General features: G+C 40.2%; 1 protein-coding gene across 5 annotated transcripts in view; it reads left to right on the top strand.

Moving 5' to 3' along the window:
* LOC122874035 (myocyte-specific enhancer factor 2A-like) overlaps nt 1-21001 on the top strand; it is a 49448-nt gene that overhangs the window by 21395 nt on the left and 7052 nt on the right. For all 5 annotated transcript variants that reach the window (XM_044191558.1, XM_044191522.1, XM_044191531.1 and 2 more), the window contains 5 exons: nt 3803-4006; nt 15620-15754; nt 16112-16352; nt 17083-17136; nt 19810-19961. In XM_044191558.1, coding sequence (XP_044047493.1) covers nt 3812-4006; nt 15620-15754; nt 16112-16352; nt 17083-17136; nt 19810-19961 — 777 coding nt within the window. In that variant the 5' untranslated portion in view covers nt 3803-3811. The remainder of the gene's footprint in view (nt 1-3802; nt 4007-15619; nt 15755-16111; nt 16353-17082; nt 17137-19809; nt 19962-21001) is intronic.

The following is a 21001-nucleotide window of genomic DNA, read 5'->3' as shown; positions in this document are numbered from 1 at the left end:
TTTACATCTTAGCCATTTAGTTGTATACTTATTCAAAGCCCCCTACAGTACAGCAACATAACCCACTCAGTATTGTTGCCTTGCTATACCCATTTGATTGTTAAAGGTGCTGTCAAAATTGGCAGAGCAAGATGTCCTCGCGATTCAGGGTCAGCTCTCATGTAAGGAGTGTTATAAACCATATAAGGAGCGCATCCCCTATAGAAGAATTATGACTTGTTTGTTTTATGCACAAAACCCCATGGGTAAAAGACCTCCTGTGCACATAAGCTTCTGTACTGTATACGCTGCTTCTCCCTGATTCTACTCTGTTGAACATTTTCTCAGTCTTCTGCATTACAATGTACATCCATACAAAAACATACTGTATATCTCTGCTGTGGTAAGCAACATCTCGAGGCAGTTTAGGAATCTTTTGGTGGTTATGTTTTCATGAGATCTAATGTGTTGATTTGTGGCTGAATCCTGCTAAGACCCCACTCTAACAACAAGGGATTCACTGCGTTCATTCCAAGATCTAAAGGAGCAACAAGCAGAGTTGGAGTTGAGATTTTGGTCAGCCCTATAGAGATTCCTATAGAAAGACCAAATAGTATGTGGATGTGGAAGTATTGACAGGTTCATGAACACTTTACGAAGGGATCCCTCAAGAAACCTTCTGTGGATCCCTTATGGTTTCAATCTAAAGAACTCTTAAAGATTCCTACAAGCCGTTTTACTTTTGAGAGTGCGGTGGTCACAGCTGGTGGCGAGGGCAGTAATTTGGGGTAAGCTGGGTCGGGACGGCACCCTGTCATTAGCAGGGTGGGTCAGTGTTAGGGACACACAGTGGCCTTCTCTCCTCACGTCTCCTTGCGCAGCCACACTGCTGCCCACTGGAATCCCTCTCTGTCTGTCTCCTCTATATATATCACCCCCAACAGCACAACAAATACCAGCCTGTCTGGAACGAAGGCGCAGGCTCTGGAAATAGGGATGTGGCCGGAAAATAAATATCTTGGATGATGTTTATATTTGATGTTTGGTTGTCTTGGCCAGAGCATTTTTAGATAGACACTGCTTTAGCTGTCGGGTGTGCATCACTGGAGCCTGCTGTATATTTAGGTTCTAGTACTCTATTTTGGGAAGTTTGCTTGTAATCTCATTTTATCTGTCAAATGTTTTTAGCTGGTTTCCTCTTTTTCAAACTATCACATTATTACACACCATGCAGAATATATAGTAATGACAACAGTGTTGTAGAAAGATGCACCAGTGATGCATCAGCTATCAGCAGTCAAATATTCTGAAAGAGGAACAAGGTAGTTCTTTATCTTTTTTCACAGAAATCTATTTGCAAGTCATGCTCAAGAAATAACAACTGCAATTTGAAACATCATTTAAAAGGTAACCGTAACCCCCCCCCCAAAACTTTAACCTTAACTGCCCTTGGAATCATAGTGAGAACTGTGGCGTCCATTTTACCACTGTCATCTAATCTAGTTACTGTAATGAGATGCAACATTTATTCAGTGGCTACTGCTGTTCCAAATGTTTCTGGCATTAGTGCAAATGTTCAGCTTGGTTGAACATTTGCACTTGGTTGGCCATCTGATGCAGCCTTTGCTCCCCAACTAGAACATGTGATGTTGCAGAAGCTTCAACATTTTGGCTGAGGAAAACAAATTAAACTTCACTACAGACAAAATATGATATTATATCTACCCCATTGGGAAAATGTTAAAATGTAAAAGAAAATATTTTAACTTTTATGACTATAAATTATATTATATAGGAGACTAAATCCCTTGTTAACAGCACGTCTTTCTCTATCTGGCTTTCTGTGGTATAAAATATAAAAAGCCACAGTGCTATCATGCATATAATGGTACTCCCTGCAGTTCCCTGGGTAAAAGCCTCCAACTGGCGCTGGAAGTGGAGAGCGGGTGTAAGTCACTAGGTTCAGCACATTTAACCCAATAACCGACATGCTTTGGCTTATGAAGGCTATCCACTCTGCTTATGGCAGTCATCTGACTTCCAGTGAGGCCCACATTGAAGGAAGCATCATTTCTTGCAAGGAGGTCAGCACTCCCAGTCCTGAATTCTTATTGATGGTGAGGAGGTGCTATGAAAAGTAATACGATGTAGGATGTTAAGGTATAGAGGAATTAGTTTCTTCATCTCAGGAGCATAAAAGCAAGAAGAGTCGAAAAGTATGGGAGAAGTGTGGGTGTTTTTTATTGAACAGATTAAATCTGTGAAATGCACAGACCCTTCCTTGAAACACCACTGTAGAAAACTGCCAGTCTGATAAGGAGATTTCTACTCTTCCTAGCCCCTCTTCCAAGTCATGCTTAAAGGTTCGTTTAGACTTACCCTCAGTGAATTGAAACTTTTGGCAGAACAACTCAAACCTTTGGAGAACCCAAAACTGGAAAAACTGCTTTTCATCAATCAACTGTGGATAGAGTATACAGTATATCTACCAATGCAAATTACTGTGCTCCTCTTCCATGTGTCAGTATTAATATTTTGTGGAATTTGACTGTTTGCAATTGGCAATTGTAGTCTCTATTAATATTTATATTTCATGTTGGTAATATTGAATAAGTAAGACTCTTTCCTTCATCAACAGCCTCTCATGCAGTGAGAATTACGATTCTGCTGCAGTAAAACTGCTCGGCAGCCAACAGTAGAAGACTGTGTTTGAGCTGCGGAGCTGTGAATGTGTGGAAATGTAAGAACATGAAGTAGGCGGACAGGGACCAATGCACCTGATACTCAGCATTGCTGGAAATCTTGGAGGTGTGAGAGTCAAAGGCAGCTCCTAGATATGTGATGACATGAGTCAGGATCTCAGAAGCCATGATGGAAGGAAGACATACCCAGATAAATACAGATGACTCACTGCTGGGAGTTAGCTGCACACCAAAGAAGTGATGAGAGAGTATGACCTGTGGGTTGTGTGTGGGATTGTGAGCTGTAAATGGTCCACTCAAACATTTAATTTCATTCTTTTGGCAGAGGTGCATTTTATGGTTTATAGGAACATGGAGGTTTCAAGAATGATTGTTATCATGTTAGATGTCATAGTACAATATAACACTGTATGCTTGGAATATTTTTTGTCGTATATCTCCAAGGAATGTTTACTGACAGTAGATAGACTTTCAAGGAATATGATTACAATCAAGGCTGAGCACCTTGATAGGGAAACATTACTTAGTTGCTTTCCTCGCCCACATTTCCCACTCACTCAATCAGTGGCATTCAAGTAGGAGCCAGTTTACAGGTTATTGCCACCCTGTTTTAGGAATCCAGTGTCCGATGACGCATGGACACTTCCCCCCTTCCACCTCCTCCTTCTCTCCGTCCTGTGTGACACAGACACATTTTGTCACTTTTCTTGTCTCTCTAGACTACAAGGTTCGGTCAGCAACTGACTGTGTATTTCGGTGAATAGTTGATTTTGTGTCAGTAGCTCATGCTGCTGTTGTGTTCATTGGCTCGTTATCAGTTGTTCTAGTTAAGAGCAGTAGCTAAATGAATAGCTAAAGAGCATGTGCTTTAGGAAATAGAAAATGAAATGAAAAATAGGAAGAATATGCAGATGGGCAACTGAGCAGCTACAGTTTTGCATCCATTGTGTTGTACCTGCATGTTAACTGCTTGTTTGTCTGTCCAGTTATATGAAGTTCCTAGGTCCCCAACTTGTCTTAGCCAAACTCTCCTCGTAGTTCTTCCCTCATCCATTGATGTCAGGAGACAGGAGCTGATATTTGAAGAAAACTAGGTTGATCCATGGTTTCTGTCTTTCTAGGTGACTTTCATGAAGAGGAAGTTTGGTCTGATGAAGAAGGCCTATGAGTTGAGCGTTCTGTGCGACTGTGAAATCGCCCTCATCATCTTCAACAGCTCCAACAAGCTATTCCAATATGCCAGCACAGACATGGACAAAGTCCTACTGAAGTACACCGAGTACAACGAACCACACGAGAGCAGAACCAACTCTGACATTGTAGAGGTGAGTGGCAGTGTGATTTAGTTCAAATGCTATTCTCTATATCATGTTATAATGTCAATGCTAGTGATGTCATTGGAGAGCTTGGAGCTGACAAATTATGGTACCCAATATAGGACAGTCTATGTTTGTAGAGAAAATGTGAACTTTCTTTTTCCTCTTTACTTTTGGTGGGTGATCTACTGAAACTTATTATGCTGTTGCACTCAGTGTAAATAGTGTTGTAAGTGCCAGCTAAATACAAAAATGCATCACATCAAACAGCCCATTTTCCATGAACACGTGCAAAATGGTAGAACACTGATAGTTTTTGTCATTTGATATGCTCAGATGAGTGCATTAATGCCTGGGGAATTGATAGGTGACCCTAGACTTTTTTCCCCCATGGACAGTTAGAGAATAAATACAGAGAAAGAAAAGAAAAGAGAAAAAAGTAATAGAGAAGAGGAAAAAGTAGACCGTGAAAGAGACAGTAAAATAGAAAGAACCAGCAAGAAGGAGAGAGAGAGAGATCTTGACATTGTAAAACATATTATGGAGGATTTACACTCAAATTCCTTACTTTCCCATGAAAATCCCTCGATATTTGTTCTGAAGGCCCTGATGCTGTTAGCATCCATTTAGAGGATTAAGGAAGGAAATGACTGCAGTTTGTATTTTAGAAAGATGAATTTCTAGAAAGCGTAATGGCAGAGGACTCAGCGTATGTCGTACAGCTGTCGCTGCCTCCAGTACTGTCTTACTTCTTTTAAAATTTGGGGCAATAGAATATACATTTTAAATGACATTTTATGTGTTTTTGTCATTCAATGGAGCACATAAATGCTGAACTTTATATACAACACAAAATGCATGCCAAGACTAGCTGTAACATTGGAGAGGCAGGAGAGACTAACCGGAGTATCACTGTTTTTCGTCATTGATTTAAACTATTGAATCCTGTAGGGAAACTGTACTGTACTCCACCGTTGCAAATGAAAATTAGTATAACTTCACTTGCCAGGTATAATGAATCTAGATGATACTGGCCCTGTAACAGCTCAGGCATTAGGGTATGTCATGCTGACTTACATGGGACAGAACAATAGGATCTCAAGAGACAATCAGGACTTAATGTGATTACGCTGGTTGAAACCCTGTGGGAAAACTAAGTCCTAACATATTGAATAAAAGTAATAAAAGAATTGAAGCAATTACAAATTATAACATCCAAAATGACAAAAATAGAATATAAAAAATAGTTTTTGATAAAGAGTCTTATGAACATATACTGTAAAACCCATACAGTGAAACATATTAAGAAGAAAAATACTATGGATTTCTTAGAGTTTTAAGAATTACTAAATTTGGCAAGGTGGTCAACTTACCCAAAATGTAACCAAAGGATTGGTACAAAAATGATAGTTCTGTGTCAGGTACCTGTGCATGGTATGCATGCTAACACTTTGGTATGGTTAAAGTGTGATGACAAGTCAGTTTTAGCAGTTAGCATTGTTGTAAAAAGTGAGAAAAGGCGAATGTGTAGCAGCTGTAAGACTTGATGGTTTGTTCATTTAAATGGATAAACATGCCAGGCTTGTTTGTTGAGTGGGTGAAAAGACATAAATGTCAAAATAAGAAATGACCGTAATGGTGAAACATCTGCCTTTTCAGACATTCAGTGTAACTTGTTTTGCTTGCTCAGGAAGTGACACATGGCAAGATTGTGCAGTGCTGATTCAAAGTGGAATCGAGATTGTCACGTCATGAATTTGCAGGAAGTAGATAAAAGACTACTAACATGCTGGATACTTTGGATAATGCAGATCATCTGTGAGACTGTTTATTAAGCATTAACACACACCAGTCATAGCTGGCTTACTGGAGTTTTCAGTGATAAGATAAGATCCAGCAGTTCACCTGTTTTGTGGGGTCCTGCAGCGTCATCGGGGTGGTGATGCTGGTACTGTTGCATCATGGTCCCTGAGCAGTGCTGTCCTGTCTCTCACAGCACGTACTCCTTTGCCACTGCCATTAAAAATGAATAGTCATCGTGACTCAAGTTCTGGCTGTTTATGTAAGCTTCTAATGTGTGTTTGCCTTGCTGAGAGCTTGACTTTACTGCTCCCCCACACAGGCACACACACACACACACACACACACACACACACACACACACACACACACACAGCAGTGCTGTACCAAATGCACACTGTCAACTGTAAAGGAAGCTAAACTTCCCAAACTGTGTTTATTTTTCAAAATGTCTCTTACCCCTTCCTGAAAAAGAGAGGAGCTTTAATTTCAAGTTTGTTTCAGGAGAGTCAAGGCATACTTTCCAGCTGATTTCTTTCACCACTCTGTGTCCTCTGTCTTACCAAAATCACAGAATCTTAACCTTCCCAAGTAAATCTAACATTGTTTCTCAAGAGGAGTAAGACAGTTATAGGACTGAAAAGAAAAAACAAAACAAACCTGAAGCCAATAGAGGTTTAGGGATGGACAAGAACATGCATGTGAAACAGTAAAGCCTCCACAAAGACCACAACTGTTGCATGCTGAATCCATCTTCTTAGATGTAGTAATAGAGGTTGTTAATATGCGTCATTGATATTGCCCATAATGATTCTAAAGCCTAATCGTGTCTATTCTCCTGCTGTAAACCACAAGCAGACACCTGTATCAGCTCTGTAAGCCATAAGCCAGCTTGATTTGCCTGCTTTGAACCCTTATTTGTTTTTTCCCACAAATGTCATGCAGACAGACAAGCTGGTTAAAACAAAGCCTGGAAGATGAGAGGTAGATCTTTTACATACCGGTCAGTCCATTTGCAACATTTAAGCATGAAATTTGACTGTGTAAAATAATACCCCGCTGGCTGCAACATGTCGTGAGGGACCGGCAGAAAGCTTCTGTGGATTCATTGTCACTTTTGGTGGAACATAATATTTGCTGATGACTATCTCTCTGGAACAAACACACAAACATCTCACTAGGTGTTTTGTCACACACAGGCAGTCTGCAATTGAAATTTGAATTCTCATCTTCACTCATACAATGACGTTGCAGCTACTGCTTTTCAAAGGAGGTGGCGTGGTCTTAGTTGCTCACCCGTCGTGTTAACTCAGCTGTCGTGGTGCTAGCTAGCGATAACGTCATACTGTATAGCTTGAAAATGTTAATACAAGGCATTTTTTCCCCTTTTCAACAAGCCCACATAAAGTTAGCTATCCACCATTAGTGCTGTAAATGAATAATTCGACATTTGGGGAAATAAGCTTATTTGCTTTCTTGCTGAGAGTTAGATGAGAAGATTGATACCACTCGTGTCTGTATCGTAATGGCTGAGAAATAGTCCAGCACATAACCCCCCTGTAAAACTATGTGTTGTTTTTACACTTTGTTTTTTGTACAGACTAAACAAACAAGATGTAATGTGTTAATCAGCTTTATAGGTGCTGGAGGGTGGATTTTGTTACCTTTTGGACAGAGCCAGGCTAGCTGTTTCCAGTCTTACTTTGTGCCAAGTTAAGTTAACTGGCTGAGGCTAAAACTTAACGTTTACTGTACTGATATGAGAGTGGTATCAATCTCAGTGTTGCCAACTTTGCTACTTTCTTGCTATATTTGGCAGCTTTTAAGACCTCTTTAGCGACTTTTTTTTTTCAAAAACGTGTCTGGCGACAAATCTAGCTAATATATTTATCTTGACTTTTTACGTGTGTTTTTTTACACATGGCACACAGGGTTTCCAAGAGTGAGCTTATTCCTTTGTCCTCTCTATTCATGACACTTCCACAGTTCAGCAGCCTTCATAAAAAGTTTCTTTAATTAGAGGTAGATTCTGATGCATATTGATGAGATGATAGCAGCTTGAAGAATAATAGGTAATGATAAAGCTAGTCAGTTAAGTTAAAACCTTGTATGTAAATAGTTATGTTATGACATCACGGAATTGCAAATGGGCATGTGACGTCATCTAGCAACATCTAGCGACTTTTTTCAAGCAGGCTTTCTATTGAAATAGTCAGCAAAAGTCTCAAAAGTTTCTCAGCAAGAAAACAAGTGTCGAACTATTCTTTTAAGCTGTCTGTCCCTTTACAACATTCAACATTTGGGAGTGCCTGTTGTGCTGTTAAGTTTTTATTCCACTCGGAAAACAAAGCTAGCAAGATAGGCTAACTAGCTTCCACTTTCTCAGTGGCTGTATTATGGCCTGGTATGGCAGTTGCACCGCCCTCAACTGTAAGACTCTACAGAGGGTAGCGAAAACTGCACAGCACATCACCAGGACAAAGCTGCCATCCATGGAGGACCTCTACACCCAGTGGTGTAGAAGGCCAATAGGATCATTAAAGACCCCAACCACCCCAGCCACAAACTTTTCTGCCTGATGCTGACTGTCAGACGGTACTGCAGCATCTGGTCCTGCACCACCAGGCTCAGGGACAGCTTCATCCCTCAGGCCATAAGACTGTTGAACCCTTGAGTTCTCAAGCTCATCACTATGACAGTTTACTTGCACTGCACCGTTACACTGTAGGATTTAGTGGCATCTAGCGTTGCATTTGCAGTTTGCAACCATTTGAATACATCCTCCCCTTCCAAGCGTGCAGGAGAAACTACGGTGGCTGCGAAAATCGCAGAAAATGCTTAAGGCCCTATCTAGAGCCAGTGATTGGTTTGTCCGTTCTGGGCTACTGTAAAACATGGCGGTGCAACATGGCGACCTCTATAGAAGGGGACCTGCTCCCTCTGTAGTTAAAACCAGCTTATTCTAAGGTAACGAAAACACAGATTCTTATTTTCAGGCGATTATACACTAATGAAAACATACTTATAAATATTATATTCCATTTCTGCCTAAATGTTACACACTGGACCTTTTAAGCAATACCAGTCCTTTTGAAATACACTCTCCATATGGAGGTGATAAAAGTGTAATGTCAACCTAAAATGAAGGTGGAAGCCAGGAAGACTTCTTTTTTTTTTATGATGGTCTGCCAGCTAAAATAACTACAAAGTCCTAACTCGTCAGCTAATCTCACTGACAGATTACTTTTGTCAGAATAATGAGACAGGTTTGTGTGCAGCAGAGTTGAGTTTCAGCAACAACAGAGCAGCCGTCCAAGGTATGCAATGCAGTAATTTCAGCAAGTAGAGCCCAGAGATGAATGAGAACCATAACAGAAAGTGAAAACTACAATACACTGAAACCTGACACTGTGGCATACAGCAGAGCGTTTGATTTTGGTTTAGTTCAAGTCCAGTATGATAGGAGGCTTCACAAAAAAACAATATGTGGAAACTGTGTGGACTGGCCTTTGCAAGTGTGTGAGCTGAGCTTATCTGCCATCACATCTCAAACACTCCCCTTGCCTGCCCTATTCTTAACCTATAGGGCAATCACCCAACTGGAAAAGACTCACTCTAGGGAAAGAAGGGGCCTTATTTTATCTTTGATGCAGCCCCAACAGCAACAAGACATCACCCTCACATGTTAAGATGCTTAACGTTGCAGCTCGTGCCTCATGGTGGCAATGATCCACATGCCTTTGGTGATCCACTAAAGCCGACTTTGACATTTGAGATGATAAGGAGACACACACTCTCAGATCCTCTAGCAGACACTTTGAGATAGTCGTCAGTGCCCAGACATGATGTAGTGGTTTAAACCAGCATCTGTGGAGCCACATATAGCCTGTTGGTTCTTGGACCAAATCCCACTAGACCCTCCTCTCCTGGGCTGACTCTGTGTCCCTCTGTGCCCTCATACTGTCCACTGTCCATTCTGTAGAGAAAGCTCTTTTATAGGAGCTGGAACTCCTAGTAAAACCATAAAGCTACCTAAGAATGGTGTGAAACACTTAAAGAAACTGGAGTGATCACATGATTGGTAACAGCTGTCCTCTTAAAAAAAACCTCTTCCCTCCCCTTTGGTTGTAAGGTCAAGCAGAGTTTACACCTGAATCAGAGAATGATTGTAGAACAAACTCCTGATGCTGAGCAAATAAAAACTTTCCATCTGTCGTAATTTGGCTCATTTCTCCTCACATCATTAATAATGATTGCTGAGTCATTATACATTGAATATCATTGCTGGAAAGCTGCATTTTGCTCTGGATTTGTGTCAGCGTACTGTAATATTTACGATGTACTCGCAGTCCGGCATCTTTTTCTGTTGTAAATGTGACATTTGGAGCAGAATGGATATTAGCACCAGCAGCCCAGTCGATTCAAGCTCTGTGTCTGAGTTTATATTCACATGACAGACATGAGATAAATTTTAGCCCTTGAAAGAAGGGATACAGCGCTTCTTGTTTACACAGACACATTCCAGTGTTAGCAGACTTTTATGTGATATTTCAATACAAGTTATGTATCACAGTACTTCCCTGCGGTAAGCTTGTTGTGATAAAACTGATACTTGATACTGCAGTGCTTTAATGTAGCAGGAGCAGGGCCTTTGCTCTTACTGCTCCATTGCAAGGAATAAGTAGTGGATGTTACAGTACAGAATATCAGTACAACCTGATGTGTCTGTACTGACTTGCCATTGGCATTTGCTAGCAGAAAAGAATGCACAGTATGATTTTTCAAAAAATTGTTGCTGATGACAGAGCTAAAGTTCTGCAAGAATGTAGTAAACATGCGTGTTTTGCATTGTCCTTTTCACACTGTGAAAAATATATGAGTCATTTTTCCTTAGGGCCATATTATCTGTAATTTACAGAATTTTTTTAATCACTCATCGATAATTCCTTTGCCACCTGTCATTTTGACTAATAACAAATAATTGCTGGCACCGCTACACAGTAACTCACATAATGCACCGTAATGTACCATCCCATAATGAGACAAAATGGCAAAATGGTCCAGCAAACAAAGTGACTGGCAGGTTTAGGGAAAGCTTGTCCTGAATTGAACAAGCCAAACACTGCGTGTGTCCTTCGGAAATTTTAACTGTCCAGCTTGGTGTTTACTGGAGTGTGGAAATAACCAGCCATTGAGTTGAGCAGGAATTGAGCGTGTGACTTCTTAAGTGGTCACCAGTTGTTAAAATGTAGTGGTGAAAATAGACTTGCGAGTGTGTGTTTAAAGCTCCTACTAACTACCAGTGTCTGGGAATGCAGAGGACATGTGGTGGACAGACAGTCAGCTGGCTTGTGTGTTGGTCTGTCCTTTTCACGCTATGACGTGTAATGTAATGAGGAGCAGCGATGAGATGATGGATAGCAGAGAAGTGATGTCATCATCCAGGCTCGCATGATGTTGGTATGATTTGATTTTTTTTTTACAATGACTCCTCTACCAAAGTCCAGGTGCTGTAAATTAACATCCATCAATTCATCCATCCATGTTCTAAACAAATGATCTAAACCTAATCTTTCCAAACCACCTGAACAATGCCAATTCCTTGCTTGGCTTCATTTTTATTTGCAATGGGAATTACATGTTTTTTAATATGATGCATTAGACAATTTGAATTTAAATGTTTGAAATGTGCTGTCATAATTTTTGTTATTTATAGTTTTTTTTATGTATTAATGTGCATTCCACTCTTTGGACTTAAAGTTTCTGTAAATGAGATTCTGAACATATATATATATATATAGCAGCAAACAGTTATTTGCTATGTAAATATATAGTGGAGTAATGGTCCTGAGCAGACGATGATGTCACAGCCCCTCTGCCTGTGTTGTTATCGCAGCCTCTCTGTGCTTTGTTTATACGGCCGCGCGTGCATGTTAGTGCATGTGAGTCCCTCGTGTGAAACTGTTCGTCTGTTGGGAGAGATGTTTTTTTCCTCATCTAACGCAGTGAATTAAGGATTTATTTCATCTGAAGTTGGTGATTGTTGGAACAGTGGAAAGACTAACAAAGACGTTTTTGGTGGGTTTTATTGTGTTTCGGTAGAGTTTGAATGAAATGTGTTTTCCGATGAGCTGCGAGGTAAAATGATTTGAAAATGTTTTTTTCAATGGAGTCTGGTTGGGAGTGAGCACGATAAAACGGCTGTTTCCGGGTTAAACAACAAGGAACTTACTGTTTAACAAAAAGATCTATCTCTGTAGCGACCCTTTTCATAATGTTGTCAGAATGAATAACAATCTAAGCCTGTCAGTGGCAAAAACAAGCACTTTTAGTGGACGTACTTTGACGGGCTCATTTGTCCACAGCAACCATTGCAGCCCGTTTCGTAGAGACAGAATATTTGGTGGAGACCAAAACAGAGCTAAAAGGAGAGTGAATATGGGACTTACATTCATCAGGTGGACAGTAACACAAACCCAAATAAATGCTGATGTTGCGTTGTATCTGCTGGATGTGTAAATAATGCATGTTAAAATGTTAGTGTTGCTTTTTTTTTTTTTTTTCACTCTCCAGATTTAGGTATTTAAACTGCCAACATTCCAGTCACAAGCACACTTCTCTAACTCGCTCCATGTAATGCACTTCAAACTAACTTCTCTAAACTTGCCAACTTATCAACAGTATGTTACAAAACACAATATGCAATATATATCAGAGAAAGAAATCTGTGACAGATGCTTCCATGCTTAAAAAACAGAAGAGCTCACAACTTTATGAGCATGTACTGTGCCTTGTGTCGTTAGGACAGGGGTCCGAGTTATCAAATGGTGGAAACGTTAAAGATATGATGCGATGTAAAGAAACTTTTATGATCCCAGTATGTTACAGCAGGAATTAGAAAAAATTAAACCATAAGCAGGATATTAATGCACGGATGTACGATTGTTATGATAGAAAGCGACAAGCTGTTAAATGAAAGTAAAGGGGATAGTTAGCATTGTAGGCTTGCTCATTCTATTATGAGGCTCTTCATATATTAATATGATCATTTTTATTTATTCATATTTATCAAAACCATCGTGGTTTGGGTTTCCACATAAATCTGGTATCCTGAACAGAGGTTTCTGACTATATTAATATCACAAGTTTCAGTTCCATATCCAATTTTCACATGTGTGTGTAAATTTTTATCTGTAACAAAAACAATAATACTATATTAAAGTTGTTTATGATTGATGATGCATACACAGCTCTATAAGGGACCCTCCCTGACATAATGCTTTTTTTTTTTAGCCCTTAACCTTGCCATCACAACTTCATGCCTAAGCCCAACCTTTACTCTAAGCCTAACCTAAATGTAATTGTAACCTGAGGTGATGTTAAGATTAGTTTCTTCTTTCCTCAAAGCAACATTTTCTTCAGCGCTGTGGATATTTGCCTAAGCTGCACTGCACACAGTAATATGATCCTCTACAGGCTGAAGAGTTTGTGCTAATTAATATCATCTGACGGCTATGTCTCTGTGGTGCTCAGGGATGCATTAACAGCCAACTTTTTGCCTGTCTATCCATCCTACACCACTATAAACACCCGACCAAACCCAAAGTTCTTTCAGGCTTGCTATACAAATATCTGCTTACGCCAGTCCATTGTGTTTTAAAGGTTGGTGTGAATATAGATGAGTTAGTCTGTGATGTGGAGCAGCATCTCTCTCAGACCAGCTTTTTGTCTGTCACCCTGCTTCAAAGGCAAACAAACTGTTAGACACTCAAGAGCAGAATAATGCACGCTCTTTATAGGCAGGTGATATTTGGCTAAAGCATGAATGCAGCTGCTCAGCTACTGTACATGCAAAACATGAATGCATTTTTGTACATTGAATTTGTAAGTGGAGGCCATTATTATTGTGATTCACAAAATATTGAATATGACTGGCCTGAGATCTGTAACTTCCAGAGAATAATTAGGTAGGTGGTCTTGCTTAAGAGCATTTGAATACTTTAACAGATGTTAGTTGTTTTGATGGTGAGTCAAGAGCTGAAGCTTGAAGTAGTATTGTATTATAGTATAGATAATTCACTCACAACTGGAATGCAGTGGTGTAACAATGGTTAAAGACACTCAATAGACAAAAGCCGACCCAGTATTCTTAGAAATCTAACAAACAACAAAAAAGACTGAAAAGAATGTTAGCAGAGCAGCAGCAGCTTCATCGGTGTCTACACAAGATGCGTTCAGGCACAGTATTGAGAGTAGGTCACCTGTGTTTTGGTAGCGCTCAGAACCCAACAAACAATCATTGTAGTTATGCATGTAAAACGGAAGAAAATAGACTTGAAGCGTAAAAATACACTTTGGGCAGTGTTTACATGCGTATAATGAGACTAAAACGCGAGCCGTTATGCAGCCTGTATAGACAGCTGGATTTATTAAAATAGCATATGTGTTCCATCCTATGGTTCCGTCAGACACGCGTGAGACGGACCACTGAAAAACGCGTCTGAAACACCTCTGCTCTAGACATGCCGTAATTTGGTCATAAACCAAAGTGTTGGACAAAATTTTAATTTTGACCTGATGATGGAGCTAGATAGAGAGTCAGGGAAGCACCAAAGTTACTACAATTTATCCTGAGGGGTACATAAATGTCTGAACCAAATTCCATGGCAATCCAGCCAATAGTTGAGGAGACATTTCACTCAAAACCACAAATGTCAACCGTATTGTGGCCCACAAAATGTTGTGTCAATATTTCACTGGATAGGTTTGACCTGCTGGTGGCACTACATGAAAAGTCAGGGGATCACCATAGTCATTAAGATATATCCTCTGTGGACAATGAATGCCTATAACCAACTTCACAGCAATCCATCCAATAGTAATAGAGATATTTCAGTCAGGACCAAAGTAGTAGACCAACTGACTGGCAGACAGGCATTGCCATTCCTAGAGCCATGCTGCTAGCGTGGCTAAAAATGAAGCAATGACTGTGCTTCATTTTCTAGCTTACCAACTCTCTGCTGCAAGCTTTTGGTCTACTGTTAATGAATTCACCAGAGAGACACTCAGATACTTAAATGCTTGACAAACACGCGAATTAAACCAACAGTGTAAAGGAGAAAAAAAAAGTGAGCTGCAACAGACAGACAGTCAGTCAGATGGAAACAGCTGGTAAAACATCTTGCCTGGAAAGTCCAACAAAAAATAAATAAATAATGTCTAAATAACCAAACACCAACAACTTTTTTTAATGACGCATTAGAGGCGTGTTATCACAGGGAAAAAATGTGTTCCCCTGTCCTTACTGTATTGAGAATCACAGCAGGATTTCATTTACATGTAAATACAGCCTCGATGTTCAGGAAGTATCTGTATACTGTGAACCTCTTGAGAATCAGATCTGGTTTCTAGTTGTGTCAGTGGTTGATTGTCCTTCCTGCTCTTTAACCACATATTAGATACGGAGCAACCAGAACCATACACATCCTGTGTTCTGCAGGACAAATGTTATTACATAGTAATAATGAATTATTAATATTTTTTGTTTTAACTGATCTCAGCTTGACTCTTTTTTGTAAGTGCTTATTTTATTTTGTTTTTATCTGTACTTCTGTCTGATTTCTTTAACAAACCTCTTTGTGAGGAAAAACCCTAAACAGATGTGTTTCACAGCTGCACATGCTGTGGCTTTATTATGAATGTCCACTACAAGCCACTGTAAGCTGTACCAAAGATCTGTTGATGTTGTTGCAATTTCTACTTTTTACCAACGCTTTTTAATCAATCTTTCTAAACATAATGCCTTCCCCCTTTCACCCACAGGCCCTGAACAAGAAGGAGCACAGAGGCTGCGACAGCCCCGATGCTGACGCCTCCTACATCCTCACCCCCAATACTGAGGAGAAATACAAAAAGATTAATGAAGAGTTTGACAACATGATGAAGAGTCATAAAATTGTAAGTTGCATTGTAGTTTATTGTTGGTTTTCATCACCTCCATTGTTCTTCACTATGCATCTCATTATGCTAGTGAGCACCTCTGCTGACGCAGATCAAAGCCAAAAGCTTCAGGATGAGTATGTCTGCTTAGCATTGTTTTTTGTTTTTTTGGCATCCTCCCCACTGGCTCTCAAATCCGATTGTTTTTGATTGGGATTCTACTTCCTTTTCTGTTTCAACGACAACATGTCACATTCATGTCAGTCAGTCAGTTTAGTGAGGTACCTGGTCAAACAAACTAAATAAAAGACAAAAAAAAACAGATTGTGGGTGTTATCAAGCTCATGTTGTCTCTGTTTGTCTCTTCCTCTCCAGTCCACAGGCCTTCCACAGCAGAACTTCATGCATGTCGCACCAGGCAGCATGCCGTACAGCCCCGGTGCAGGAGGAGGAGGAAGAGGAGGAGGAGGAGGAGGAGGAGGAGGAGGAGCGACCTCCCAAGCTCTAGCTGCAGCCACAGCTGCTCTGGCTGACAGTGGGATCCTCTCCTCGCCTCACACACACCTCAACAGAAACATAAACTCTTCACAAAGACCTCCCAGTACAGGAAACACAGGTGTGTGTGTATGTGTGTGTGCTTAATATTCCAGGGGAAGGCAAGTAAAAAGATATTTGCATTGCTCTTTGGTAACTAAACTCATTGTGCACACTGAGCTGATGACAGTAATAGGTGTTACAGGCAGCCCTATGGGGCAAACAACACTCCACCACTGACCCAAATCAACCACAGAGAAACTCTAGAGAACTAGAGAGGACAGAAGAGAAAAAGGGACAAACAGCACTTAAACACATACAGCCGTAACAATATGTAACACAACACTCTGTGCATGTAAATTTAGAGGTTCACTTTGCGTCTGGATGGGACTTTAAATTATGGGAGGACCAACAAAGAAAACACACATATGCACAGTGGACAGGAAAATCACCAACCTCCTCTAGAGAATTTAAACCTATCCTAATTGGGCTTATATATACATTTAGTGTGCATTCTTGCTTTCTCTGTGAATATTTTTAACTGTAGTAAGTGACTGCATATTTGATATATTTGGCTGTATTTAGTTTATGTGCAAAGATATAACAGACAAAACAGATGATGACGATTATGATGATGAAACAAAGACCAGCGAACATTCTGACGACTAGCAAAACCACCACAGTGAATACATGTCAGTGGTTACAGAACACAAACTGGTGGGAAAAGAAATCAAATGACCATTTGTGTGTGTGTGTGTGTGTGTGTGTGTGTGTGTGTGTGTGTGTGTGTGTGTCTGTATGTTTATCCTCAGGTGGCCTGCAGGGCAGTTCTGATCTGGCTCTGCAAAATGGGTCTGGACCAGTTGGTATGTATCTCTCAGGAGTCATACAAACGCACTCTGGCAAAACTCCACCATCACCATTAGATTTAAATATGTAATTCAACATAACACAATTTTTCAGAAAGACATTTTTCAACAGTTAAAATAAGACGGTGTAGTCCCTCATTCGTCCAGGAGTGTTCTATCGTAGAAAAGGTTTCAGTCGTAGTCATCTGGACACTGTTTTCAGAATCAGAATCAGAATCATTTTAACTATCGTTTGGCTCCCATCCGGAAGTCATTCTCAATTGAGAATGACTTCCGGATGGGAGCCGAAACGATAGTTAAAATAAGGTTAACTCATTTTTCAAGTTTCTACATGAATGTGTTATATTTTCATGTGTGGCTTTATAATTTATTTCTGGAAAATCCTTCATTACCAGTGCAGGTTAGATGCAGAACGGAACAATGAGGGTTCATCTATAGTGGCAAAAAAATTTGTTCTCACACCTGTCCTCATGCAACACCTCTTTATCAGTCATGATGATTCTTACAGCACCTGACATGGGCAATGCTTTAATCTCTATCTGTGGCTGCCAGTCCACCGTTAGGTTCAGTGTCCAACAGATCAGGCCAGTTACTGTTGGGAAATCTGCTTTTTAATAACCATGTACAACCTAGTAGCGTGCCTGACAGTTACGTGTACTATTTTATTGTAGTACTGCTGTATATAAACAGTGCAACCAGAGACGGTTTGAAGAGAGACGGCTCACTTCGAGTCATTTCCTGTATCTGTGTCACGTGGGTTTCACCACTGCCCCGCCCCTTTAGGACTAGTGGCAGGTCCCGAGTCTGTTCAATCCAATGGGACAAGTGAACGTGAGCACCGACAGTTCTTTCGCCCCATAGTCAGCAAAGTAAATATCAGGCGCATTTTTCACAAGCCGCTTATCTTTCGGACATTCTGACACTAAAATGGCATTTTTCAGACAGACAAATCAGGAGAAAATTCAATTTGATCGAGACCTGTCTCTGTCTCAGCAGCACACTCTTGCGAGATCTGGCAACATCTCTTCTCTAACCGTCGGTCTGGTTTCACTGCAGCGCTGCCGACGTCACTTTCCAGCCGGATAATCAGAAATCTAAAGGGACTTATACGTGACACCATGGATGAAACGTTAAAACTGAAATAAAAGTTGTGTTTCTTTGCTTAATAATACTATTATATTTATTATTATTATTTAACTGGGGAGACCACGCCCACTTAGCAGACAGGAAGTGTATACCATTTCATACCAGTGGCGCTGCCTGTAATGCGTAATAGAGTATCTTTGGTGCAACCCTCATATACAGTAGTGCAGTAGCAGCTCAGGGATTGTCAAGTTCATTTTCAGCGTTCCCGTCCACTCGTTGTTTGGTGTTGTAGAATGATCGGGATTGTATTATCATTTGGATTTTAGTAGTGTTCAGGTAGATTTCACTTTAATTTATCCATCACAAACTTCCTATATTTTACCTGTACAAATTTGCACCTGCTCATAGAGGCAGAGAGAGATTCACACCGAACAGACACTTTAGTAAATAAAGAGGAATGCCCACTCAACCGCACCTGTATATATCTCCTCCCAAAAAATTCAAGAAGGAAAGAGTAACACTTTGCTCATTATTTGCAATCTCCAGCTCAGATGACTGTGATTGCAGGTTGGTGTACTACTTGGTAAATAATGTGTCTGCTTTTAGGGAATAAATGTTTCTGAAATGAGTTGTTGAAAATGTTCTGTAGCTTTGGTGTGCAGTGCGTTTCTCAGTGTATTACTTGCAGTGAACAGCAGGTGAATTGTGATGTTCCTACATGTGACAACATCCATATTTTCACAAACTAAAACCCTGGACTTTTGTTATATTTTTGCAGTCTGGCCAGTCAGTGACTTGGATAAAGTTGGATTAAATGTAAATGTGTATGACCATGTGAATAATTTGATCATGTTCATTTTGAGACTAAAACAACAAATAATTACCTAAAGTTTATTGTTTAAACATCTAAAGCAGTGTTTTCCAGCCTTTTTTGCTTGTGACCTCTTAAAGCAAAGCAAAGCAATAACAGCTGCTATACAACAGAACGTTCTGTGAGTCCTTAACAGAGTTTGAGTTGCTGGTGGATGATGATGGATATGTCATTGTCGAGTGAAAGTCACTACTTCACATCAGAACATCTGAATGGTTTCAGCTTAAATGCTAGCGGAGGCATCTGTGTTACTTTTTTTTTTTTTTTTGCTGGTTTATGGTAGCTGTATTTTGTCTTTACTGATGTGTCTTCAGCTCTCGCTACAAACTGTCCTCCTTGCAGACTATCCTCCCTGTCATCTCCGTGCTCTCCCTCCCAGAACATCATGTCTCATATGAACACTGCCATTATGTAATGTCAAGAGCAGAAAATATAATTTATTCATTATTACCTCTTGTATAATATATAACAGTACTTTCTCCATTGTCCATTCAGAGCCTGTTGGTGGACAGGTTGATTTAATGATTTAATGGAAATGAATGAAAATAATATGGCAACATGTTAATTTGAACAGATTTCAGGTACAGGGCTCCTGGTCCATGTAGAAAAGCTCATATTCTCCATCACTCAGTCAGTAAATTCTTAAGGGAAAGTCAGGATTTCCTTACCATCACTTCTCAAATGTCTTTGGATTTCTACATTTCTGTGTTCAGTGAATGGTTTTGTGGGTTCACCTTGTGGAAGCAGCCTAGGGAAGATACCATCCAAATCTCCTCCTCCTCCTCTTCCACCTCCTGGGAACAGCCTGGTCCCTAGCAGCCGCAAGACGGACCTCCGAGTGGTCATCCCTCAGTCCAAAGGAATGGTAAGTGTGTGTGGTTCTTACATTTAGGACCTCAACAAAAGTCCTCACAAAGGTTACAACAACGAGGAACACCCTCCATTTTTGGCATGCTCTTTTTGAAATTAATTAATTAATACTTAAACCTTATTTGATTTGTGACCACTAGGGGGCCGCAAGCTGCCAGATACACAGCTACCACCTTATAGCCAGCTTATAAAATTGCTGGCTTTCTGTGCCTGACTCAGAAGTTTATTAGGAAGCACAAGGGTACATGATGTTTTTTAAGCCTGAGCCATGTTGGACGCAGACAAGGACAGGGTAAATAGATGATGCAATTGGTTTGACACCATCTGGACCAGATGGTTGCTGAGTTTGCAAATCAAATCATTGTTCCTTTAAAGAGGAGAGGATCTCTCTGTTCTGGACTGAAAAATTCTGCCCATCAATATTGGCCAAGAATCGCTTGCCTAATTTAAAAAAGAACTGACTTCAAGGCATGAGTTGTCCGTGCCATAACCAGCAATGCTCTTCATGATCCATCATCCCTTTCAGTGGAGTCTCCAGTTTTTCAGTTCTTATTGTGAACTGACACAGTTTTGTTTACATTCAATGTTTCTCACCCCAGCGCATTATGTGCATCCTGAAGGCTTGAAAAGATTGAATGCATTTCGTATGTCATGACACAGTTTCAAAGTATTTTTGGCTGCATTGTTGACATCAGCTTACAGTCTTCTTCTCCTCTTTTATTGGTCTGTTGCTACCTTTTACATCACCGCCACTAAGTGACAATATGTGTGTCAAAAGCCAGTGCCTGTGGGTGATAAGACAAGATCCAAACAGTTCAGGGACCTGTTCGCCAAAACGTTGTAGCACAAGTGGTCAGAAACTCCGCCAGAAAACAAGACTGTAATTATTCTTTACTACATTTTACAATATTTACTTCAATTTACAATCTGTCCATGTACAATTCTGTCCCTACTAAAAAAAGGTGTGTTTTTTCTTTTTCTTGCCTCTTTCATTTCAGTATTTATGTGTTGTTGTTGTTATTAGGTAAACACTTT

The sequence above is a fragment of the Siniperca chuatsi genome, linkage group LG1, assembly GCF_020085105.1.
Source record: "Siniperca chuatsi isolate FFG_IHB_CAS linkage group LG1, ASM2008510v1, whole genome shotgun sequence".
NCBI lineage: Eukaryota > Metazoa > Chordata > Actinopteri > Centrarchiformes > Sinipercidae > Siniperca > Siniperca chuatsi.
Note: the sequence above shows the minus strand (reverse complement) of the source record. Positions and strands in the feature narration are given on the sequence as shown.